This window comes from Coturnix japonica, chromosome 21, assembly GCF_054131305.1.
Source record: "Coturnix japonica strain WE chromosome 21, WE-NBRP24, whole genome shotgun sequence".
Taxonomy (NCBI): domain Eukaryota; kingdom Metazoa; phylum Chordata; class Aves; order Galliformes; family Phasianidae; genus Coturnix; species Coturnix japonica.
In genome coordinates this window covers 2902692-2928831 of record NC_140683.1, presented here as the reverse complement: position 1 = coordinate 2928831, position 26140 = coordinate 2902692, and the positions used below count along the sequence as shown (strand labels likewise).

The following is a 26140-nucleotide window of genomic DNA, read 5'->3' as shown; positions in this document are numbered from 1 at the left end:
GACTGGAGCGGATTCTCAGAACAGCTTGGAAACCCAGAAGCAGCAGCAGAGGATTTGGTGGGCTGTACAATAAGTGCTGCTTGTGTACGAACATAGAAGAGGTGGTGGCAAAAATGTTCCTTTCACAGGTCCTTTCCATTAATAGTGAGTGACACTTCTTACATGGGAACATGGCACTAATTCATGTACCATAATCAAAGGGTTATTTAAGAGGTAATCTCTGACTAAAACTGCAGCTTCAAGTTCCTAAATAGACGGAATATAAGAGTGGCATAATTCTTGTCAGTACTCGTTTTTCTTGTTACTTTCCTGCACTAATAGATTTAGAAATGTAAGGGAAAGCATGTTCTGTTCTTGTGCTCACGAGGCCATCCTGCACAGAGGATGGCAGAGATGTGTTTTCTCTTCTGATGCAGCATCAAAGGCACTGGTGGAAGCAGTGGTTCCGCTCGAGTGTTACTGGGCATGACCCTGCTTTTGGGACTGCCTCTGCTTGCAGCATGAGCAGCCTGGAAAAACAACCAATATCTGGAATGTTTTACAAGATACTTATAGGCAAAGCATAAAATGGAAAACTAGGCATGGCATCAGCCCTCTGCATTTGCACAAACATATTTTACTCAGAGTGTATGGCGGGGTTTGTTCTTCCAAACTGCTGGGCATGTTACACAAGTTGTTGTGTGTACTGTGATGTAATGGTGATGTAATGGTGATGTAATGGTGATGTAATGGCTATTGTAGCTGTGGGGCAATTCTGAAGAAATGCTTTTGTCATATGAAACATCCTTTGTGTTGGCAGGGATCTTCTTGGAAACATCCTTTGTGTTGGCAGGGATCTTCTTGCTCACCTCCTGACCACTGCAGCCTTGTCAGCAGCTGTGTTGAGATGCTGGGATAATTCCATCTGCATACTTAAACCTTCCCGAGGCAAATTAACCCCAAGGCACGTGGTGGGAACCATTCAGAAGTTTCCTGTTATGTTGGAGCAGTTCTCAGCCAGTCCCTTTTATCTGTGCTGCAGTGTTGGTGTCTCACTGCAGTGTCATGGCAACAGGAAATTTATGAGCGCTTCTGCACTGCTGCCCTGAGTGCTTCCAGGCTGGGGTTTGGGGAGGGGTCCCAGTGGTGCAGGGAGGTGGGGGGGGTGGGAAGCAGGCCTTGCTGATGTGCGCTTGAGCTGCTGGCTCCCTCTCTCAGCTCCTGGCAAAATGGAAGGCTTCTGGTTCTGGCTGAGGGAAACAAAAGCCATTATGGGCAGCCTCTTATCTCCTAGTTTTGGTGTGGCCTTGGTCTGAATTGTGGTGCGAAGGAGATAGGATATTTAGAGAAAGAGCTGTAGATGTGCTGAAGGTCTGTGCTGTGGGCTCAGCATTGTCCTGAGCCACCCAGGGCTGTCCCAGCACGTGACACTGGAGGCTCAGAGGTGACCTTATTGCTCTCTATAACTACCTGAAGGGAGGTTGTGGGAGCTGTGGGTCGGCCTCTTCTCTCATGTAACAGGTGACAGGACCAGAGGGAATGGCTTCAAGCTGCACCAGGGGAGGTTCAGGCTGGATGTTAGGAAATACTGCTGCTCTGAAAGAGCGGTCAGGCAGTGGAATGGGCTGCCCAGGGAGGTGGTGGAGTCACCAACCCTGGAGGTGTTCAAGGAACATTTGGACGTTGTGCTGAGAGACATGGTTTAGTGAGATCTATTGGTGATGGGTGGATGGTTGGACTGGATGATCTTGTAGATCTTTTCCAACCTTGGTGATTCTGTGATTCTGTGAATGGGGAGGAACTCAGCAGAACTGCTGCAGGGGGAGCTGCAATAGACCTGATGCTGCTGGGATCGTGGTGCTACAAGGAGTGCGGTGCTGAGGGCTGACAGGTGTAATATGCATGTTCCAATGGGCAGCAGCTGGAAGAAGAATATCCTGCACCAGGCAGTCCTATTGAAGGCACTGCTCGATATTTCACTGGTCAGACTTTCTTCATGGCCTTCAGCTTAATTAAGATGTTGTTGTGAGTACATACTGCCTTCATTTCAGGCTGTGGCATCATCCAGCTGCGTACTGCTCTGCCTTATTGGAGCCACAAGGACGGTGGGAGAAGGGAGCACTTTGCAGGCAGCCACCGATGTTAACACATAGGGAAAATTCCTGAATGAAGTAAAAAATTATTTATAATAACGGTACTCAAATAGAAGGGAAATAAGTCACTTTAAGGGTATATAAATTTTTATGATAGTATATAAACAGCCATAGCTTGCCTTGTCTCCCATCTATCCCTGCAGAAAATGAGGGCAACATCTAACATAAAGAAAAATATAATAAGAAAACAAAGAAATGAATGGGAAGAGCTGGAGGATTGATCGCTTGGTGTATTTGTATATCCTGATGTAAGAGGTGCTGCTGACAGGTGGCCAGGTTTCTTCTGTACAGAACCATGTGTGCGCTGTCAGGGCGGTGCGAGCAGCCTTGTTCCGATTGATGAATTGCCTGCTTTCTTGATTAAACCTTCCGTCACTTAAGAAACAAAAAGGCTGTGTTTGGATGGCAGAGTGGGACACGTCAAAAAAATCTGTCTGCTTTACCTTTGTGCAGATGTTGGGCACAGACTGTAACATGTATTATTAAAATGAATGTGGCATTTACTGTGCATTATTTCTTTCCTGGGAGAAAGGACCTGTAAATTATATGCTAATAATCAGCTTTAACCCTTTCAGAAACCAAGAGATGAAGCAGTGTGAATATTCTTGCAAGCCTTGCTAATTGGATGGTCCTTAATGCCACTGCAGCTCTCTGAAGTTAATAACAGTGCGTCAGGGCTGGATGCCACTGCCTTGAGAGTCTCACCTGCAGGAAGTGCTGTGCTGTGTGAGTGCCAGCAAGCAAAGCCTGGTGGTGGTGGGTATTGCACTGCAAGTGCTGCCAGTGCTGTGTGTCGGGGTCAGCAGTGCAGGCCTGCAGGCAGGGCAGGCTGTGACCGCAGTTCCCAGCTTCCCGCACTGCACCAGGCTTGGTTTTGCTGGAGTTGCTCTGACCTGCAAGCTGGTCGTATGTGACCAAGTTGCCATCTCGAGAAAAGAATTAGGGGTGGTACAAGGCCTTAACATTCCTTTTGGAGCACGTGGCAGGACGTTGTTGGATACTAGTTGCTGAGATTGCTGAATGAGGTTTCGACCTGCTCAGCCATGGGTTCCGTCTGGCACTGTGCCTCTCACTGCCTCCCACTGTGCCGTTCCCTGCTCACAGGAGAATGAGGCCCCTGCTGGCACTGTATGTGCCCTGCACACCGCTGGTAGTGCCTCGGCTGTGCCGTGATGCTTTCTGCAGCCAGCTCCTGAGTCCTGCTGCAGGTGGGTGTCTGTGGGTACTGCTGCAAAGCGCACGGTCATTCTGACTGCCTCATACACAAAGTCTGTACCTTCTGGAGTCTGATGCTTTCAGACTGTCAAGACAGAAATTGCATTGCATGAACTGCATCAGGTACTTCTGTGCAGTCCCGTCAGAATGCGTGTGAAATAATTAGAGCCTCTTTGACCAATCTTGTGCTTGAAACAAGTGCACAAATGTCCAAATGCTGCTCCAGCTGTCACCTTCTGGGCAGGAACCCGACTTCCATCACGTCACCCTCTGCCTCTGCAGGTTGCTGCTCTGGCATCACCCGGAGATAACAAGGTGATCTGCTACCCTTGGATGTGACCAGGTTCCATTTATTTTGAGCATTTAAATATGAAAGCTGCACTGGAAAAAAAAAAAAAAAAGAAGAAGAAAAAAAAAAAAACAACCACAAACAGAGCATACTTTGCTGCCTGTTAGTGTAGTGTTTCAAATAACCCGTTGCTTTGTGATTTCTAGCCCTGTCACTACTGCAGCCCCTCGTGTGTGGCTCCTGGAGGAGGAGCTGAGCAGTGCAAGGGGCAGGACTGCATCATGGAGCTGTTGGGAGTGGGCAGCCCAGCCTCTGCAACACATGGAAGATTTGGGAATGCGCTGTGCTGGCATGGATGTGTAATGCAGAGCTTGGAGGCAGCAGAGAATGGGAACTGCTGATAATGAGCTGGAAAAACATGAAAGCCAGTGGATTCCTGGAGGGAAAGAAAGTTACTTTCCTGTATTGGATAACAGTGACCTTAGCAAGAGGACTTGTCATTTTTTATAGGTAGATTTCTTTGCAGGATTTACTTTGCGTGTTGCTTTTATGCAGCATGATTCCTTCAGTACTTTCTGAGCTCCATCTCTTACAGCAGGACCCGGTTCTGCTGTCCAAATTGTGCCCACCAACGCACACCCAAGCAGCCCAGCTCCAGAGCATCCATGTGGCACGTAGAGGAAAAGTAAGGAAGGGTGGTCTTTCTAGATTAAGAAGTGGGAGAAAAGCTAAAGACTGTGTTACATTTCTGTGCCCATGTGTCAGCTTCTTTCTCATTGCAAAATATCAGGTTATCTGTGCTACAGCTGCCACTTACTTCTCTTCAGCTTGCATTTTCTTCTAAAAGATACTATATCTTTTATCTGGATGTAATGAGGACAGACGTTTTAATCAGAGGTTAGTCATTTATTTTTGCAAACTATTGTTTTCCTTCATCATTTTTGCAGATAATTAAATGGTTCGCTTGGCACAGTGTGTCTGCTTTATTAAAACAGGTAATTTTGAAAAAAAGAGAGATGGTATTTTTTGGTTCACTGCACAAGAATTGCTTTTATCTTCATCTTCCTGTGTAGTTTCTGGTGGCTCTGCAATCCCCTCCTATGTTGGAGCGCTTTGGTACGCCCAGCTCTGCTCTGCAGAGGGGAGGCCCTGTGCTGCGCTTTGCTGTTGATCCAGATTGCCGTGTGTGTGTTCGTCACACTTCTTAAGAATCAAAGCAGAACTAAATTTATTTTTATGGCACTGAATTTTAATCAGAACGGTCCAAAAGCAGACAAGTTGTGACACAGGCTTTATCCTGCTCTGAAACTCCTTTTTCTAGGCTGGGATTAAAGTCAGCCCATTCTCCTGCCCTGCAATTTCCAGTCTCTGGACTTAGAGTGCTGGATAATCATCAAAACACAAAAAGCTCTATTAATAACCAGCCGTGCAGGGAGACTGAAGGCTGATGTGAAGTGCTGCAGCTGCGTCTTCCAGGCAGGGAGATGGTGGTGTTTAATGCTGTGTTTAATGGGATTCAGAGCAGTGTTTGTGGTGGGCTCAGCTCAGCTGTGCCCATTGTGGTGGGACAGGACCTGGGCCGCATCCTTTGTCTTCCCCAGTCCAATGTTTGTATAGTGGTACAAATGCAGGAGGTGTCAGCTGTGGCACTGCTCTCTTCCATGCCCGTATGCCATTACTGCCCACTGCAGGAAGTGCTGCGCCTTCGTTTTCTACTGTCCTGGGATCCACTGCACACTGGGGCCATGCGCCTGGTCCCAGCAAGGCTGCTGGGGTCCCGTGGTGATGCAGGATGGCAGTGCTGGTGCTGCTGGGGTCCCGTGGTGATGCAGGATGGCAGTGCTGGTGCTGCTGGGGTCCCGTGGTGATGCAGGTACCCCGCGGCTGCACAGCACAGCTCACAGTGCTTTCTGTGGAGTGCCACCTCTGGGCGCTGCGCCGTGTTTGTTTTGCTTTGCTGAGTGCTGTAGTTCCATTTTTTTAAATAGGAAACTGCTCTGTGGTTTGGATATTTAAACAGTTATTAACCGAATGACAATTAACAGATTGCACCGACAGATTTTCTTTTCAGAACCTCTGAAATCGAGTATAGTTTGCAAAACTATCGCAGCACAGTAATGACAATGAATTTTGATTTCCCGGAACTGATATTAGACTCCTTATTAAACTATGTGCATCTGCTTTTAATTTACTCCAAATAATTGGAAAATGCAATGAAGCTTTCCAATTAAAGCACGGCTTTATGCTGTTTAATAATACCCCCATAATATTATAGCTTACGAAGTGACAGGTGAGTTGGTGTATGAATAAAACATAAAGGCAGCAATAAGGGACAGAAAACCGGAGACAGTTGTTGGGGATTTTAAATGCTGGATGTAATTTGCATATATTAATCTCTTCTTTTCAGCCTTATCAGGCGTTCCTCAGTATTTGAAGTTAAAATAGCGTTGACAGGCGGGAGTACGCTTAGTTTTTTCAAGGATTTATTACTTGTATAATTTCTGATCTTTAATAAGCAGATATGACTGATCCTCATAGTTCTATAGAAATCGGTTAATTGTTCCAGATGGCGTGTACTGATTATGCAAAATTACTTTTCACACCATTTTTTTTTTTTCTGATGGAGTTTGGAGTAAAATTAAATTTTTTATAGCTTTCTTATCATGCTGTTTTACAGTGGTTTTCGCACAGAAGTTGAATTTAATCTACTATATTACATTGACCAGCAGAGTTATTCTAATGTAGCATTTTGTGATTTGACAAAGAATAATAGAACACATCGCTCATTGTTCGTTACCATGCTGCTAATAAAAAGGAGTTCTAGTGCAGAAAACCAGGCTGTTATTTATGAAGAATGCTTAATTTGCACCCTTAAAAAAGCAGAATTGTTACAGTGAGATGTTCTCTCCTTTGGATAGAAGACTGGGGCAGAACAAATAAAAATAGCCTCGTTGCTGCTGATTCCCTGTGACACAGGAGGACTCTCACAGGGATGGCTGCAGGCGCAGTGTGCTGTGCCAGGAGGTGTGTCCCCATCATCCAGAGATGGATCTCGGTGGCGTCATTTTGAAGTCCCTGTATTGGGCCCATCTCTGTATCAGAGCCATCCCAGTGCCGCGCTGTCCCCATCTGAGGCTGCTCCCACCCCTGGTGTGCTGCAGGCCTCGGTGGAGGGCCAAGGTGCAGACCCAGCCTGGGGCATCCCATCCTGCTGCTGCTTCTCGCAGAGCAGCCACTGGTGAAGACACAACCTTGTGGTGAATGGAATTAAAATCTTCTGTTAGCGACTGAAGGAACTAAACAGGTCTGGGGAAAAGGAGGCTGAGACCTTATTGCTCTCTTCCAGTATCTGAAAGGTGGTTGCAGCGGAGAGGGGTTGGTTTCTTCTCATTGGTGACAGGACAAGGGGAAATGGCCTCAAGTTGCACCAGGGGAAGTTTAGGTTGGATATCAGGACAAACTTCTTTACAGAAAGGGTTGCAGAGCACTGGAATGGGCTGCCCAGGGAGATGGTTGAATCACCATCTGTGGATATGTTTAAAAACCGTCTGGATGTGATACTCGGGGACATGATTTAGCAGAGGGCTGTTAGGGTAGGGTGGTGAGACTGTGGTTGGAATCAATGATCTTCAAGGTCTTTTCCAACCTGAGCAGTTCTATCGTTCTGCGATTCTATGATTAAGCTAGAAAAGTGGGGATACAGCAAATGGACTTCTGCAAAGAGTGCTTATTTTTAACTCAGTAGAATAAAGACAAGTAATTAACTTGGCCATTAGAAATCTCAGGATTTCTCTCATCTCCTGCAGAACAAGAAGATTGTTTGTGTATACTTTTATATATGTACAAATAATATATAGGGAAGCAAGTAATGGCATAAATCAGGAATGATTAGAAAATATTTGTTCTAATGAAGTAATAATTTGGTAGTAATGCTTTTCATCAGTGTAGCTTAAGGCTACATTAAGTGGACAGACTTTATATGGATTCTCTAATTTTAATCTCCAAAATGCTATCTAATGTCTCATTAAGACTCGCTTATAATGTATCTTAAGTACAGTCATTAAATATAGTTTAGGGAGATTTATGTTCAGATATTGCTTAAAGATGTTTTAATAGGCCCATTTACTCTGATGATATTAATGAGCTCTTAACACATATTAAGCTTCTAAAACTGGGAGCATTGCTCTCACAGTGACAAAACAACGTGGCCTGGGGCCCTGTGGCACAGCCGCCTTGCGGGGCTGCAGTTGCCCCCAGGGCTGTGCTGCTGTGGGCAGTGGGGCTGGGAGGTACCACGGGTCTGTGTGTGTAGTGCAGCAAGTGAGGGCTTTTAAGGATTGAGCCAGGCATGGCCATGATTCATACAGCCCACAGTTCTGATCGTTTCAGGTTGGTGCAGGAATTATAACTGCATTTAATACTAACTGTTCATTCCCGTATTGTTGCTTTAGTTCCAGCTCTGCAAGTTATTGCAAACAAAATTCTCCAGTTCCATCACTTGGCTCTTTTTAAAGAATCCTTCTGAGTTCAGAGACTTTTCTAATTACTAAATTGGTTTGTTAGGAGGAGATAATAGCAAATTTCTTCTTTTCGTAATTGGACATTTCTTCCCTGTAGGCTAATGTATGCTCAGCACTCGCATGCACAATAAGCCGCGCTTTTGAGAAGCCATAACTAGCTAATAAGTGCCGCGGTGTCATCAGAGAGTAATGGTTTGCTGATTAGCATAATTAATGACAAATGGTGGTGCGGAGCTGGCGGATTGGTTTAGCAGATGATGAATGCGTTGCAGCCGCCACTGAATCCTGCCAAAGTCCCGCTGGCTGCCAGCCGCATGCTGCCAGCAGGCAGAGCCCTATGGCTGGGGCTGGGCTGGGGCCTGCACAGGGCATGGATGTGGCCCTGATCGTGGCGCTGAGCACGGCTGTCCCATCACAGCACAGGGCTGGGGCACTCAGGGGCAGCTGATGCACTGCAGTGGGCTGCGTCAGGCGCTCCATGGAGGGTGGGAGGGAGCTGCCCGTGTCCGTCCATGCTATGAGATGGGCGCGTTTATCTGTGACTTGATTAATCAGCGCTAATTTGCATTCGCATGAGGCTGATAAAAATAGAGTTACCTTTTCACCTTTAAAGAGGAGGAGGGATTATTTCTAGGTTGTCTCTTTTTTTAAGTGATAAGCAACTCTTTTACCGGTAAGGATGAAAATACTTAATTTGCATTAGCAAAAGAAGCTAATTATTATATAGTTAATTAGCATCTGGAAATGAGGATTATCTTAATTACAAAGCACAATTTCCTTAATAGCTACAAAACTGTAAGTTTGATCTGTGTGGAGATCGGTGACTATTATTATGTAATTAGTGATCATATTAATGGTGCAGTGTATTTAGATATAATTTGCATATGCAAATGAAATTTAACTGATAGAAATATGTGGCTCCACTAATGGCTCTGAGCACTTAAAAACTGAATTACATCAGGAGGTGAGGTCCAGGCCAGCTACATGGCACTACTGTCCACCCAGCCCTGGCTCGGCTGCGCTGTAGCTGCTGGCAGCTGGACAGTACCTTGTACAGCACCGCTCACACATGGTGCTGGGTGCCGGGCTGGTGCCTCCTGCAGTAGCAGCGCCTCCCCTCTTTATTTTTTTTTACAAAAAGCCATTTGTATGTCAGGTAAGGGGAATAAGCGCTTGCAGGGCCAGACCCCCTAACAAAAGGCAGCGTTCCTTTACTGTGCCCTGGTCCCAGCCTGCAGTACTGCAAATGGCTGAGGTACCAAGAACATGAGCGCTGGAGGAAGCAGCCTGCCCCAAGCAGGATGTTTCTCTCATCAAGAGGGGGAAATTTACAGCCATGGCCGGGGAACACTGCAGCCATTGTGGGTGCCTCCTCAGATGCTTTTGGCAACTGCTGACCCCAGCCTGAGCTGTGCACGCTGGCATTGCTGTCAGCCTGCTGCAGGCGGTGCAAGGTGACGGCCCCACAGGTTCTGCTGCCTTCAGTCAGAGCTGGAGGTGATGGAGCAGTGTCTGTGTTTCCTTCAGAGCACGGCCCCGCTGCACTGCTCAGAGCTGTGTGAGCGCCCCACGCTGTATCAGCTCTGCTCTAATTAATTAAGGACTGTTGCTTGGGAGCAGCACGTGCTTAGGTGTGAGCTTTGAAGTTCAGTATGTTGCAGAGACTTCAAAGGAGACATTTTATTAAAAAATAATAAAATCAAGAGCTCCCAAACACTCGCAATCTGAAGAGCTTGTTTGAAGTCGCTCCATGCTGGCAGTGTGGGGCAGCCGCAGCACCCAGGTACCATTAGCTATTACCATGCAGTGCTTAACCTTCATGTTATTTAAAGAGAGAAAATAATCAAAGCCAGGAGTGTTTTCGGGGCTTGATCTAGCAATACAGAACTAATTGTGTTGTGTCGTGAGTTATGCAGGAAATAGAGAAAATCAAGGCTGACAATCAAATTAGCAAAAATGAAAATTTATTCCAGGTCTGTTTTTTGAATCAATGTCATTCACGATGAACAGAAAAGCTGTGTCCGTTTCCATTGCCAGGACACCTCTCTGCAGTGAGGCCCAGCCTGTCCCTTCTGGGGAGCTCTGGGCAGCTCCTGGCTGCGCTGTGGCCCAAGGAGCCTCGTGCTGGGGCTGTTCCCCTGGGCTGCAGTCGGAGCTGGAGACGAGCCCGGAGTTATTTAAACATTTTTAAGGTCAGCAAGTGAAAATTCAAGTGTAAAAGACCATGCAGAAACTGCAGTGAAGGCAGCCAGAGCTACAGAAGCACATGGGGAGGATGTGAGGAGGGGGCTGGAGCGCTGTGGCTGTGTCCCATGGCTGCAGTGTGAGGAACTGGCACTGCCGCAGTGTGCACTGAGCAGCACCACAGCTATTCATCTGCACCCAGGAGCTAAATATGACAATGTTAGCATTTTTCATTTCCCTGACGTTACCATTAATAAAGCAGTGATCCAAAAGAAGCTTTGCTGAGTCTGTTCTTTATGCTTCCATCACTCACAACTAGATAATTTCACACAGGATCGTTTTTAAATTAAATGACGATAAAAGCGCTCCGCTGTCCTGTGTTCACTAGTTCATAGAAGTCTATCAAGTCATTAATGTGTCATGACAAACTGCTAGTTGGATTCAAGAGTAATTAATTATTTGCATAAATAACAGGTTGGGTTTGGTGCCTTGTGCAGTGATGGCGCAGTGCGTTGGGTGCTGGGATGGAGCTTGTTGTGCTCCGCGGCCTTCAGCAATGGCTGCTTCAAGAAACCATCCCATGATTGGAGATTTCAATGAACAATGATACAGATTTTCATAATCACCATTAATCACCACATCTTTTTCAAGATAATTACAGCAATTATTATTTAGATTCTTCTTTCATGTGCGCATTGTAGAAAAGAACAAGTGCTTATTAAGACGGGTAGTGTAGAGGGCTATGGTCTGAAGTTCTTTGTCATCCAGAAACTCATTATGTTAACTGATGCTGCCTGTGAAAGTTCGTCAGCACGTTTAAATGAGGGTAGCATTGGCAGTTCTGATTATTTAAATCTGGTGGCTTTGCTAAAAATATAGTTATTCTAGAAAGATGAATTACTAATTTGACAACCACGATTTAGTTGGAGTCTGCAGCACAGAAGGCAGCATCTCTGTGAGCTCGTGGTGGATGACGGTTCTCCTTGTGGCGCAGGGATTGTTTCTAAGTCAGCTAACAGCTCGTGTTTACAGCCGGGGCTGGGGGGAGATGGACTTCTCTGGAGTTTGGGCTCAGCACTTCTGGCTGTGGGCTCTTGGCACTCTTCTGATTCCAGCAGACGAGCTAATTGGTTGTGACCTTCAGGGAGGAGCTGCTCCTCAGAGACAGTAAACGGCGCTGACATTTTTCTTCCTGAGATCCATGTGTTTCTTGCTGGTTTTGAGAGCGGTGCAAGCAGCTCCCTGATCTGTTGCAGATGTAATTCCATGCAGGGGAGAAGCTGTCCGGGTGCAGTGCAGTGGTTCTCGGCAGGCCCTCCCTCCCACTGCCTGCCCCAGCACAGCAGTGTGATGCCGGGCTCTGCTCGACTGTGGGCACAGTGCAGCACCAGCCATCGCTTGGCTCACTGTGGCACGGTGTGTGTAGGTGCCTCGAGTCCTGTCTGGCTGTGCAGAGCTGCTGAGCAAGCTTCTTGCCTTCTGCTTTTTCCCTGTAGTGTGACGGGGCTGCCACGCCAGCTCCTGTGCACATTCCCTGCGCTTTGGGACTGCGGCATTAATAACACGCTTCCATGCATCATGCCATTTTTAAGTATGATCATTAGGATAAAGGGCATATACTTAATTACAGGCCTGCTTAATTACAGCTCTGTTGAAGCTCGTTTGTTTGGGAGAGTGCTAATTGTGCTGCTGGGCCCTTGGCACGCCCTGCATTCAGCTGCTCCTGGTGCAGCAGTGCGGGCGCAGGGCACCACGCTTGTCCCGCACAAACACCAGTGTGTGAGCAATCGGAGCAGCTTCTGTTGGGGCAGCGGATGCAGATGGTCCTTCAGGTTCAGAACTTCGCAGGGTTTTGCGATGCTGCTTTTCATCTGTTTCCTTTTGTTTCATGAAACACCGCGGCTTCCACCCAACACCTTTGATAATGAAATGATCTCAGCGGAGCGGGGTTTTGTTTTCATTTGGTTTGATGCTTTAAGTCAAAAATAGACAGAGTGTGAGATGCTGAGTATTCTTAAATGACTCATTAAATCACTAACGTAATAACGCGCTGGCAGTGAGGAAACAGCAAGCGGGGAGATGAGGGCTACAGGGGTGCAGATGCTTTGTGAAAGAAAACCCTATTTGAGGATTACTGGAGGGCATTTCAGGGGTTAAACTTGGTCTGGTTGAAGTTTTTATTTCCTTAAGAGCTGAAATTTAGAGGTGTAACTGACACAAAGCGTGTGTGTCTGGGGCTGCACTCTGCCTTAGAAATGTGCCCTTTTCATCCTTGTGTGGAAATTGCTGAGATACATGCATCAGAAATAAGTGGCTCACTTGTACTGACATATCTTGTGGGAAGATTTCTGTGAAGTTTCCAAGGCAGTGATAACAAGACAGGAACACTGAGCATCACTGCGTTATCTGAGCAGAATATACAAGACATTAAAATAGAAAAAAAAATCCTCTTAATAAATATCATTAAGGTGGTGCTGCAGGGAGTGCCTGGCACAGCGACGTGTCCGTGTGCCTGTCCTCTACTTCACTGGTTTCTGTCCTCCAGAGGCCGTTTGTGTTTTGTTTAAGCTCTATTTCTTGCTGTTGAATCTCCAGCAGTTGCAGCTGGGCAAGGGAAGGGGCTGGCAGTAGTTCTGCCCGGGTAACAGTAGTTACAGCTTTGCATTTGGAAGGTGAAAGTTACATGAACCAGGTATTTTCCTTCTCCTCTTGTCAGGACACCAAGTCAGCTCAGATGGATCTCTGTGGGAGTGGTAAATAAATATCTGTCATTTTAGAGTGTTTGTTTTACATTGCAAACACCATCCTGTTTTGGCAGCTGGACCGAGTTGGAAGCAAACTTAAAACTGAGAGCATGAAATTACATGTGGATTGAGCAGGGAGGGTTCATCGAGCTCCTGACTTTGTAGGGACTAACCCAGCTGTGTCTTGAATGGAGAGAAACTGCTGGGAGATTGAAGGGAGAAATCATTGGCAGTAATTTCCATGGAGTATCGGATGTCACTGCCATGTACACTTGGAATGTTTTTGTGAGCGTGAAGTTGCACAGCAGAAGTGAGCTGGAAAAGTAACATCTCTGCTTGTTCTGTCCCTCACAGCCATGGATGGAGTGCCTTTCATGATCTCAGAGAAGTTTGCCTGTGCTCCTGAAGGGGTGAGTTGTCTTCGTTCTTCTTCCCATGTCTGTAGTTTGTGGGGAGTGCTTACAAAGCTGCAAATACTCATGTCTACCACATTTATATTGCCACTGATGCAGCAGTATAAATGTGCGTGATGCCAGATGCTGTGCCCTGGCCAGACCAGGCTCCCTCCTCCCACTGCCTCACCTGAGGTGCGATGCTCCAAGCACCCTTAGCAGCACCGCCGCTTCCTCTGCCCTAAAACCAAGTGTATATGGCATCACCCGGGCCTTGCAGAGCTGTTAAATTGCTGTGAGCACTGGTGGCTGCATGTGGAGCCGAGGAGCTGCGTCTGACCCTAGATAGCAGGGTTGCCATGGCTACACTGGCAGAAATCCAATTCCAAGGTGAAGCTGTGCCATCATGTTTACCAATTCCAGCCTGGAAAGTTTAGAGAGGTGCTTGAGTCCTAATGACACCGCAGCTGGACCTCTGCAGGGCACGAGGAGCAGGAACAGCAAGAGAAAAATGATTCTAGCATTCCTGTTGCCCTCTGGCTTGAGAGATTATTTAAGTCAGGGAATCTCTGGCGCAGCAGCAGAGCAGAGAGGTCCCCATGCATAACACAGCAGCACAACTGGGGCATCCCCATGGATCCACTCAGTACGGCATCCTGCAGGGCATGGCAGCCCCACAGCACTGACTGGAGTTGGTGGGCTGGAGCTTAGAGGCCCTGCATCCCATTACCAGTTCTTTAATCTATCTAATGGCTAAAACAGTATCTCTTTTAAAGTCAATTTATGAGAAGCTCTTACAGCAAATGCAGAGCTGTCAGCTGTGTCTGATTTTTCCCACCATGCTCCTGCTTCATACATCCTTTTTCTCACTGACACAACCTGTGTGTGCAGCTGGATGGGGTTTTTCCACAGCCATTGCTCTTTGCAAGGGTTGTTTATGGGCCGTTATTCCCAGAAAGCTGGGACCCCTACTGCGAGGACAAATGCAGAGAGATTAGGCTGTGCTAATCCTCCCTTCAGATCCTTTAGACACCATTGCCACCATATGGTCAGTTTGGTCGCAGCTTTCCCTGCCCGTGCCACTCACACCTGCGTGCTGCGGCCGAACAAAGTCTGTGGGCAGTGCAGAGCATGTGCTGAGGGCAGCGGGGTGGCTGAGGATTGACCTGTCATGAAGCGACATGGTGATCAGTGTCAGCTGTCCCCAGTTAGGGAGAAAGGCATTAGAGCTGTTATCCCTAAACCAGCTTCTGCTTCTTCACTCTTGTGGTGCACCAAGAAATAGGATTATGTGTGCATTTACAGATGGTGCCTCTAAGTCTCTGGTGGTATTTGCTAGCTACAAACAATATGAAAACAAAACAACAAGGAAAAAAAAAACAACTCAATTGGATGTTTGTTTCTTTTTTCTCCCACAGATGCAGCCAGTTGATCTCCTGGGCATCACAATCAAAACCCTTGCAGAAATCGAAAAGGAGGTAGGTACCCAGCCAAGCACTGAGCAAAAGCTGTGTGAGATCTGTGCTTATTTGGTTGCAAGATCCTCTGCCCTGTGGCAAAGCTCTCTTGTCTTTCCCAAGTCACTACTTGTGGATGAAGTCAGTGTTGAGTCAAGTAGTTAATATGGAATTAGAAACACCTGTGATTTGTGCCTACTGAAGCTTTAGGTGTTGAATCTAGTGGCAAAGTCTGCTGCCCTTCATTTCCAGATGTCTCTTATTTAACATTTCTTTCTTGTTATCAGCAGGTACTGCCTGTGTACATCCTTGGTCACAAACAAACACCATCAGGGTTAAAGGCAGTGTGTGCTGGGAGGTGGGCAGAGGTGCTGGCACCTGCCCCATTTCCTCACACCCTCCTGATCCACTGCAGGCTATGTATTTTTCAGAGTAATGAAAAGTCTAATTATGCAGCCCATATTCCTTGATGAAGTATCTTGTCTGCACATAGATAGCTGCACATATAAATATTGCGAGTTTCTGCATGGCTTTATTTCCCTTGCAAGCAATAGCACCATTACAGCAAATCTTCTGGATTTCCAAAGCAGCAAGAATGTTTTCCCTGGAGCTACATGCCTTGCAAAAAGTATTCCCAGAGAATTCCAAGAGTTATTGTTCTCTGTTGCTACGTTTGCAGATGTGTGCACCCATCCTCCAACCTGCACAGTGAGCGAATGAAAGGACCCCACCGTGCCAGGGAAATCAGGGAAAATAGGGGCCAGTTCTATTCTGCGCACTCACGCTGTGTCTGGAGCCAGCCTCTCACTGTACCAGGCCCAAGAACTGCATGACTTCAGTGCTAGGGAGCAAATGGTGAAGCCCAGTGAAAGCGGAGGGTGAGGATGCTTGGTTTTAAGGTGTGGGCACAGTTTGCCCATAGTTCAATGGATGTATGGCAGTGAGGAGCAGAATGGACGCACGCCATCTCCTTGCAGGGCTGCAGCAAGTTGTGCTTGCTGGTTCTCATGTCCCAGGCAGGGCAGCTCCCCTGCGTGTGTCCAGGTGAGGCAGGCGGGCTGCAGGTGGTGCAGCTGTGCAGCAGCAGGGCTGTGCTGTGTGTGCAGCTCCAGCAGCACATTGAGCTGTGCTGCTCGTGCTGCTCCAGGCCTCGGCTCTGAGCGAGGCTTCCTTGTTAGCCCAGCATTGGGCTGAAAGTCTGGAGTCTAATTAGCGAAGTGCACATCTAATATTAATCATTCTCTTTAAGCTGACAAGGAAGGCTGTCCATTTAACCACTTAATCGCTCCAAGTTTTCATAGGCTGCTCTTTGCAAATATGTTTAATGAAGAAGTTGTAAATCTAAAGGAGCTTTAAATTTTCATTTCATACCGAAATATTTCTCCTTGTTCTCATGTTTGTAGTCAATTCTCTGGAGTGCAGTCACATGAAATGTTCTTTAAATGAACATATTTGCTAACTGGCATGATTTCAGTTTTTAAAACATTGGTTCCAGCAATTAGGCATTTTTTTCAGCTCCCAAATGACTAGAGAAATTCGTCTTGATTATAATTGCTCTTAGCCACGCATATCTAATTTGTGTCTTTTTAAGTGTTAATTAGTAAACAGTTTGAGCTGACATCTTTATGCGTTTGTTTGTTGAAAAATGAGGCTTATTGCTGCCGTAGCTCGGGGTGGTGCTGCCGGCTGTGACATCATGACATTGAGGTGCAATTAATGAAGACGTGCTCCCAATTACAAGGCGCTGTGGCATCACAAGATGGCAGCTCGGCGCGGTGCGGCGGTTACCGTGGTTACTGTGGCAGCGCCAACTCCCGTCGCGCCGCGCGTACCCGGTGACGCGGAGCGGGGCGGGAGGCACCGAGACACGGAGACACGGCGCGGCGCAGCCCGGGCGCGGTGGCCGAGCACCCCCTAGTGCCGGACGGGCTCCCTGCACCGCGCGGATCCCGCTCCGCCCGCAGACGATGCCGCCCGCTCGCGGTCCCGGTGCGGCCGTGGCTCGGCCCCGCCCGGCGCTGTGCCGCGGTGCCGAGTGCCGCCAGGTGGCGCTGCGGGGACGGCCCCGCGCTGCGCAGCTCCGTGGTTACCGCGGGTCTGTGGGAGAGGGGCGATTCTCCTGCGAGGCACAGGCGGGGCTGCCCGGCACCCCCCGCCCCAGCTCCCACTCGGGACGTTCCCCCCGTGGCCGCAGGCTGGTGTCCCAGCGGTGCCTCTGTGTCATTTCCCGCAGTACGACTACAGCTTCAGGACGGAGCAGAGCGCGGCCGCCCGCCTGCCGCCCAGCCCCACGCGTTGCCCACCCGTCCCACCGTCCTGAGGGGCCACCGGCGCCGGAGCGGCCATACGCGCGTACTACTGAGCGGGACGCGGTGCCGGGCCCCGCTGCTCCGGCCTCACCCCGCCCCGCACCACTTCCGTGTGCCCCGCTCCGCCCGTCGGACCTCGCAGCCCTTCGGCCGCTGCCGCAGATGCGTGTCCACGTGAGTATGACCGCCCGGCAGCCCCTGGTTGCCCCTATTCCCATATCCCCTGCTGTAGGACGGTCACAAAGCAGCCAACTGTAGCAAAGCGCTGTGCACCGCCAACGGTGAGCTCACAGACAGACGATCGGGAACGCTGGGCAGCGAGCCCTGAGAAAGAAGACTCAGCCGTCAGCAGTGGAGCCCAGGCTGCACAGCCAGGCCCAGCCCTCATGTCCCACCCCTCCTATGGTGCTTGGTGGTGGCACTGCCCAGATCCGAGTGACCGGCAGCTCCACCGCCATCAGCCCAGGCTCAGCTCTTTGTTTTAGCCATGGGCACGTGGAGCCAGGGTCTCTCACTCAGGCCTACATTGGGCCGCTCCCCAGCAGCTGGTAAATGGAGGCAGCACAGAGCACGGGCTGTGCTGGGATTCCTCTGCTATGCACAGGGACCTCGAGTGACAAACATCCTGGCTGCCCTGGGCTTGATGCTGACTGTGAGCTGTGCTGAGCCATGCCCTGCTGACAGCTGGATGCTGCTGCCCGCCTGTGGCGTGGAGCAGGTCTCTCATTTTCGCCTCATGGCTGCTAAAACAAGAGGCGTGCCCGTTCCCTTCGGCACTCTAGAGGGAAGCACTGAACTCTGGCGTAGCATAGGCTGAGAGCTGGTGCATAAAGCCCTGACCTCAGCCTCCTTGTGAGCTCGCTCCAGAGCTGAATGCATGTCTTGGAAAAGTCTGTTGCTGTAATAAGTTATTGAGAAATGCCTATCTGACTCTGCTGCTTTTTTTGAGTTTCTGCTGTAGAACAAAGCTACATCATGGCAGCGAAATGGCAATTTTAAAGTAAGTGTTAAAACGAACAACTTTTTGTATTGTAAAATAATGATTACCTAACCCCATTGAAATGCAATTGCCATAGTAACAAATAACAGTATTGCCGCGCTCTGTCTGGGTCAAGTGTATGCGCTGACCTGCTTTGCACTGCTTTTGATGGATCTTGTATTTTCTAGTCGGATGGAATGGTGACTTAACGGTAGGTTTTGTACTGTCAGCTTGTATTTTTTATTTGTACATATGTAAAGTATTCCTTGTCCAAAGACTCATTTCTGGTTTTAAGGCACCATATCGTATTTCTGGGATAATGAGCACAAAATACCTTAACATTCAGGATAGTCTGATTCCAGTTCGTCAACTTCTTCCAATCAGGTAATCATTTTCTAAAACTGCCTCTGTAAAGCAAGGCTGTGTGATTTGAAAGCACAGGCAGATTCAGTTGCAGGTGTGTCATAATTTTGTCAAAAGAATTAAAGCTATTTCATTTGCATCAGCTCTGGAGGTTTGAGTGACCCCCTGGAAGTGCTCATTTACTTGAAGGTTGCAGTACCATTTGTAGTTCTTATTTATCCTGCAGGAAAGCAAAGCCAGACCTCACTGCCAAGCTTCACAAAGGCTAGATTGATGATGCCGACATCGACAAATGAACACACCATGGCAGCCTGGTCATTTGGCTCAGGTTCACTTGAAGTTCAAATCCACTCTATGCAGTAGTAGTATGCCCATATCATCCATCTTTTGTCGTTCTGTGTTTCTGCTTGTAATTTGTCCTGTAGTTTTCTGTGGCATCCATTCATAGCTTCTCTTGTAGTACAGTGGATGCTGCAGGTAGGTGGAAGCTGGCTGCGGTGGTACATTCCTCATCACATTGGGACAGCAGAGCTATAGATAGCCAGCGTTCCCCATTGCTGATGGCAGAGGAGCGAGGGCTGCAGAGACAGCGCCAAGCTTGAGGGTCAGCTTTTGCTCCCAGGAGATGGGGGCATATCTGGAGGAATATCTGGTCCCACCACCTCTCCACATGCCAAAGTGGTGAGGAGTGGCTTTGGGCACTGCCAGGCTCTGATCCAGGGCATCTCTCCTTGGGGATGCCTTGAGGAAACAGGCATTGAGTCTCTTCCTGTGAGATGTAGCTTAGAGCAGGTAACACTTGTGCTTTTGTATAGCTTAGCCTTCTTCAAGTAGTAGGTTCAGCTTTCTCCTCAGTACACTACAAGAAACACTGGATGGCTCAAAATGCTGACAGGACAGGCAGCTGGCACAAGCATCTAAGAAATCTTCCAGATGTATTTGTATAGTTGGTTCTCCTCTCTTCTCTTACACTAGCAAATCTACTTCCGGGATGCATCTGCAAATAAATTTGGAAGATAAAGTTGGTCTTTACAGTGTTTCTGCACCATGGCACTGCAGAAGATAGCTGTTCCTGAAAGTATGGAAAGTGCAGCTGCAGTTCTCTCTGTATGAGCACAGTAGGGATGTTCTGAGTCCTGAAGGCCAGTTGTGCTCTCTGCCGAGCTAACCAGAGTCTAACAGCCTGTTGGCATTTCCAAAGGGAGAGAGCTCAGAGTCTCTACTTAGAAGGATGGTGTGATGCAGCACAACTTGGCTGGTTTTGTGTGTCATTTTCATGATCCACTGATTTTAGGAAGCTTTCTTGCTGCACCTCTGCATCCCCAGACTGTGGGTACCAGGTCAGTATTTTTGCAGGCAGTTTTTGTACTGTTCTGTAACTTTTGTACTCTCGGTTGCTCATTGCAAGGCTGGTCCTTGCATCCTTGCAGCGATAACGCTGGAGTCCGCACAAGCATCTCTGCATCTTCCACCTTCCCTGTCCAACGTGCAGTGTGCTGGCGTTGCCCAGGGAGTCAGTGTTCAGTCAGCCTGATACCAGTGTTGTGTGGCTGTAGAGGAGCCTTCTGAAGCATACATGGGACAACAGAAGTGGATTTGCAGAGCTTTGCCAGATGCGTTTGGCTACCTTGTCTCTCTTTCTAGAACAAAACTAGACACCAGCTAGCTTAATGTTGTGGCTAATGGAGAAATTAGTTTACCGAGTTACCCACCAGATTTGTGTATCTGCAAGAAACAGAAAAGCAGCAGCAGTTTAGTTACTGTACAGTATACCTTCTGATGTGAATTAGTAGTGGCATGCTGCCTCCTGGATTTCCCTCAGCAAAGAGCATACTGAGGTAACTCATGGACTATCCAGGACAGACAGTGATGTCTAATGTGTTAATTATGGAAAGGCAAGATGTTAGTGCAGAAAGTAACGTGGATTGTGAACTTTGTGATCAAGCGTGGCCAGACATAGCAGATGTCTTCCTGTGGGAGTGATTTATAGCTGTAGTTTGTAGAAATAAGCTTTGTCAGACTTTTCTCCTTTGCCTGTCACTGCAGTTATCCCGATGTTTGTAGGAGAGGATCCCCTGAGAGCCTTCTGTGTAGTAGGATGTTGTTGATTAAACCTTGGGTTTTTTTGTGTGCTCACCTGGTGACACCTGGCAGGGCTGCTGTGACTCTCCTTGTCCCTTTCCCAAAAGAGCAGCACAAGCAGCTGCATAAAATGGAGCCTGCAGCACTTGGTTTACCGGTGTCTTTAAAAAAGGAAAAAGATAATGTCCCTGCTGTGCTCATCCAGCAAAGCAGCAATGCTGGCAGAATGAGGGCTTGGCAATGGAGACCCAGCCCTACGGCTGCTGTGCCCCACTGCCTTCCTCCCACAATGTGTCTGCATTGAACATTAACTCAGCCTCAGCCTTGACCAGCAAAGATCCCAGCACTGGGGCAGCTGTGTGGGGTCAGTGTTTGCTGTTCTGAGCCATAAGGTCAGAGTGCTGCAGGTAGGGAGGGTGCTGCCTGCTAAAGGAAAGGCTCAGTGTGGTGCTGCTCACTTTGTTCCTTACAGGGAAGCCAAACAGTTTGGATGTTTTGGTCAGTTATTGTGAAATTGTTTCCAAACAGCAGCAGTTCTAAATGTCATTCATGCAAGTGGAGGAGAGAAACCTTTTATGTGGTTGGAAAGTGTTGTTTTGAGATGCTATGCATTTTGTTGGGTTATTGAAAACAAATTTACTGTGCATTAATCTAATGAATGTTACTACCTTTTATATTTATTTTAGATGACTCTCCTGTATTTTACAAAGGGAAGTTTCATTGTGTGATAACAATCTGTACTCTTAATATAATTTGTTAAATAAAATCTGTTTTAATTGGTTTATTCTCTGCTTTATGTATGTGTTAAATTTAGAGCTTAAGAAGTGTACAGTGCCACAGCTCCTGCCCGTGGGAGCAGAAACACTCGGCCCTGGGACCAGTGTGCTGGTTTGGGCTCATCACCGTTACTGCGCTGGCCTCTTTGTATCCCAAACTTGGAGTTAGAATGTGTCAAGAGGAATTAAACATCAGTCAGAGCTACTCTGAAATCCACTACAGCACGCTGGTTTTAACTGAAGCACCTGGAACACCAACCAAATTACAAAACCACAACATTCCACCCCTTATTCCACATCGCTTCATCATGCTTAATATTTATCAACATACAAACAGAACAGTAATTAACATGCATTACATATGCACATACATACATATATACACACACATGGAATCACCGTCTGCACTCCCCCAGCGTCAGATTCCCCTGTGGCACACATTGAACATCCCCATCCTTCTGCATCACCCACCAAGTGCATCCAGGTCCTTGTGCAAAAACAGTTCCACGGAGGGGTCTCCCCTTTCCAGAGGCTGGGAGGACCCAAACCGCTTTTCCCGGCATATTCTTTACATGCACCACGGTCTCCCTCCACGGTACGCAGGGAGTTGGACTGCGTAGGGCCGTCTCAGTTGGCTGATCCTCGGGTGTTTACCAGCCAGGTGGTTTCTGCTAAATGTTTCTCCCAGTTCTTAAATGTGGTTCTGATGTGCCAGGCCATCGAATCCACACGGTCCAATACACTCTGTTATCCCTCTCCCCCCCTGGCTGAGGGTAGGGCCCCTCTATTGGTTACCTGTAGCAGTAGAAGCAATCTCAGTAGTGGTTGACCTCTCTTCTAATTCTCTCACCCGTTCTTGTAGTGCATAAGTGGGTTCATCGTGCCACCTCCTCATATCCTCTCCATGCTCACGCAGGTAGTTCCACATGGCACCATGTGACATAGGCTCACTGCGGTTATTCACTCAAGCAGGTGGACATTCGCGTCTGATGGCTGAGACTGCCACAGATTCACTGTGATTCCTTGCCGTGGACCAGTTCTTCAGCATGCTATCTTGTTTCCTCTCCATTTGGTCCAGTCTCTCCGTTATTTGGCAGATGGCTGCAATGGAGGCACGGGATGGTGCTAGTGTGTTTTCTGCATTTTGAAGTGCAAGGATCAGCTCGAAAACTGGAGGTCTTCTATCCAGCTCTTCATACCTGTTAACTGTCATTAATAGTAGACCGGAATATCTCTCTGGTGCTGATTATATGAACTTCCATATTTCAGGAGTACTGCTCACCTTCTCTGGGTCATGGCCATCATGTGGGTCCTTAGGGACAAACATGGGATCGAACAGCATTTCTGCCACAGCCATTTCTCTCAAGTATTGGATGCCTTCCTCAGTCGTACTCCATTTTTCCAGTACAGGCTCCAAATGATGTCTGAGAGGATAGGTTCCCTTTACAGCTGATACCATTCTTTCCCAGGGAGTGACGACTCCATCGAGACATCTGCTGATCCCTCTATCAACAGATGGGTTTCGAGTGATGTTTCCTAGTTGACGAGCCTGATTGCAACTTAGGGACACGCTGCTGGCCCCGTTGACCCAACACCGAAGCAGCCAAGTGTCGACATTTTCACCTGGGGCTTGGGCTCCTTGGATTGGAAGGTCTCATAGAGGAGCAGGTATTGCAGGCTTTAATACAAGAGACTCACAAAGGTGCTTTCCTCTCTGTCCCAGCTGCACAGGTCACCATTTCCTTATGCTTGGTGCTAACGGGGGCTTTCTGAGTGGTTTTGGTGGGACTCAAGGGCTGAGGTCAGATACACCCTTTCCTGTGCTCTCAAGCTACCTGAGAGGATGCTGAAAGAGATGTGATCTGAGTTCAGGCACAGGACATAAACCATGGGGGAAGAGGAGGCACTAGCAGTCGGACCAGGAACTGTGAGCCCTCCAATGAGCTACGGAGCTGACAGCTCCTGGCTGCCCATGGCTGGCGCTGCAGAGGTGATGGCATGAACCCCATGAAGGTAATTTGCTTTTGTTTGTGTTGGTGTCTATCCTTGTAAACCAGTCCAAAATATCTACTGAAAACCAGTTCAAAATATCTGCTGAATTCTATGCTGCAAAGTCAAAAAATCAGAAGTCAGAATATGTTGACTTAAGCATTTTCTGGAGGGGAAAGGACCACACATGACGCATACACTGCTGCACAGGCAGTGTTTCAAGTGCATGTGGCAGTGAGTTAGTGGAACAACTCATTTATCCTCTATAAAGTGGCCCAGGCAGGGCCAGGAGTGGCTGGCATTGCAGCAGAGCACAGCAGGTGACAACAGGATGCAGCCTGTGGGACTGCAGGGCACCTTGCTAACACAGCCTCAATCCCCATCTGCAGTGACCCGACAGCAGGCAGGCAGGACCCTGGGCCTTGATGCAGGGCCTTCTCTTGGAGGTGCTCAGCATCATCTCACCACAGCTTTGGGGCTCAGTGCTGGCACAGCATTGGGGTTTGGTGCTGGTGTAGAGCTTCTGACACCTGTGTGTGGTTTCTGCAGGCTTCGAGTGGCCCTGCTGGGCTCAGGGCTCCATGGTCTTATTTTTTACAAATACTATAAATGAATTCTGCAGAAATAAACAGGGTTTTATAATCAGCTCTGAAATAGGGCTGTATTTTAAGAGAGGCAGTTGAGGGTGGATGTGTGAGTTACAGGGAAGGTGCCGTGCTTTTATGACCTGCATTCTGCACTGTGTGGCCCTGCTTCATGCTCTCTTTGTTGAGCACTGCTGCTGGCCAGAGATTTAACAGCAGCAGGGGAATGTGACTGGGAAGGCCTCAGCTCCAGTATCGCTGTCAGCATGATCTGCAGGGCAAAGCTACCCCTGCAGCAGGGAGAAGGCTCAGTGCGAGGCAGGATGGGGTCAGGATGATGCCCAGCACAGGGATGGTGCAGGCAGCAGCATGGGCGGTATGCAGCAGGGGCAGAGCTGCTCTGTTGGTTGGGCAGGGGGTCCTGGCCCCATAGATCCCAGCCCTGGTGGTCCTGGAAGCTCTCTCCCTTTTGCAGGCACCCCTGGGGGTAAAATGGACTTCTTGGTGAGGGAGAGGCTCATGTCACACCATTAGAACTCAAGTTTGTTATTCATTCTCCTCTTATTTTTCTGAACTTGACCCAGCAATGGTGCACACTATGACCTCTGGCATCTTGTCTCACCCCAGCCAATATCCCCATCTCACATACTTTGAGTGCCCTTTGAATTAAAGGAGATTAATTCCCAAGTTCCCGACATGCTCTTCAGGCACGTGTTTTTATAACCTCCTAAAGCAAGTGCCCCTGGTTTCACCAAACCAGCTCAGCCTCACACTGCAGGCACTGGGAGCTACCACTTGTGCCCAGAAGGGGGGCACCCTGCTGCACCCACTCACAGCCTGGCTGCTGGCTGAGGGTGCAGCAGGCACGGGTTGGCAGCAGCTGTGGGTTGCAGCGTCACAGGCTGCTTGGCTTTGCGCTGCTGTGGCTTTTGTTGATGTTTGTTTTCTTTGCCTCTTCTCCCTCCTACAGCTTCAAGAATTAACTCACCCTGGGAATTTCTCCAAATCCTTTCCCTTCTCCAAAGTGATGGATAAGCCATGTAACTGATTGCCGTGGCCTCAGAGAGAGTAAACATCTTCTGCAGCTTAAAATGAAACTTTCTCACTCCTTGGTTAATGAGTGTTGAAAGAAGCATAAATAGAACTAACACAGGATTTCCATGACTAACAGGATGACCGCATCAGTGAATGTTGTCGGGGTTAAAAATGACTCAGCTTTTGCTTCCCCGGGGCATGATGTTTTATCCCGCGGCAGGAAGGGCTGCCAGCAGCACTTTGAAGGTCTGGCACAGCCGCCACAGCTTGGATTGTGAACTGGGAAGTGTTTGACTGCACAGAGAAAGAAAGGAAAATCCTGAACTCTGCTCCATGTGTGCAGATTTTGTGAAGATAAAGGAGCCCACAGCTTTATCCAGCCATGCTGACTCTTTTCTTTTCCAAAGCCTTTTCAGATGTTTTCACTTTTCTGCTTGCTTTGTTGAAAGATGTAAAAATTTAAGACAACCACAAAGTAAACATTTCAAAACTTTCTATTCTGAAAATTAGCAACATTTTCAAAATCCCCCGATTTCCGTTTCTGCGTGATCCGAAATGAAGATGTTTGTTTGGCCTCCCTTTGGCTGGCGCTGGACTTTTGTTCATCGATAACCTTTCTTCTGTTTTTCCAAGAAAACAGGTCGGTTCTTCAGTAGAAACACCAGATAAGTTGATGTCTTGTCAAAATAAAGCAGGTTTTCCTTATTAGAGTGAAATAGTAATGAACTCATCTGCTTCCAATACTTATAAAGAGGAGAGAAGGCCATTAATTCTACTGCTTGTGAATAAAACCATCTGTGATTTCTTTCCATTTGATGTGTTTTGGTTTTAATATACATTTTTCACAAATAAGTGTCGGGATTTTTTGTGAAAATGTCACATTCAGAATCTCATAAAGAAGGAACGCGAAGAGGAGGAAACGAAATATTTTGTTAGCTAAGTAATTTCTCACCTTGCACAGAGAATCAAATTCATGCCAACTTTAACACATTAGGCGACAGAATTACATGTTCGGCTCTAATGCGATCCGTGACATGTAACGAGGCAAATAGAGCATGTTTGGAAGTTTGTTTTCCTTTGGGAATCACAC

The 26140-nt window shown here is 47.9% G+C and overlaps 1 protein-coding gene across 8 annotated transcripts in view; it reads left to right on the top strand.

Annotated features, from left to right (window-relative positions):
* Positions 1-25861, top strand: part of MVB12B (multivesicular body subunit 12B) — a 53167-nt gene extending 27306 nt beyond the window's left edge. For 4 of the 8 annotated variants that reach the window (XM_015879485.2, XM_015879487.3, XM_015879488.2 and 1 more), the window contains 3 exons: positions 13439-13494; positions 14895-14954; positions 17167-21450. In XM_015879485.2, coding sequence (XP_015734971.1) covers positions 13439-13494; positions 14895-14954; positions 17167-17253 — 203 coding nt within the window. In that variant the 3' untranslated portion in view covers positions 17254-21450. Of the gene's footprint in view, positions 1-13438; positions 13495-14894; positions 14955-15612; positions 16552-17166; positions 21451-24985 lie in introns of those variants that run through there. The other 4 variants (XM_085520861.1, XM_085520862.1, XR_001558730.2 and 1 more) reach the window with 3 other exon arrangements.
* The last annotated feature ends 279 nt before the right edge of the window (positions 25862-26140 follow it).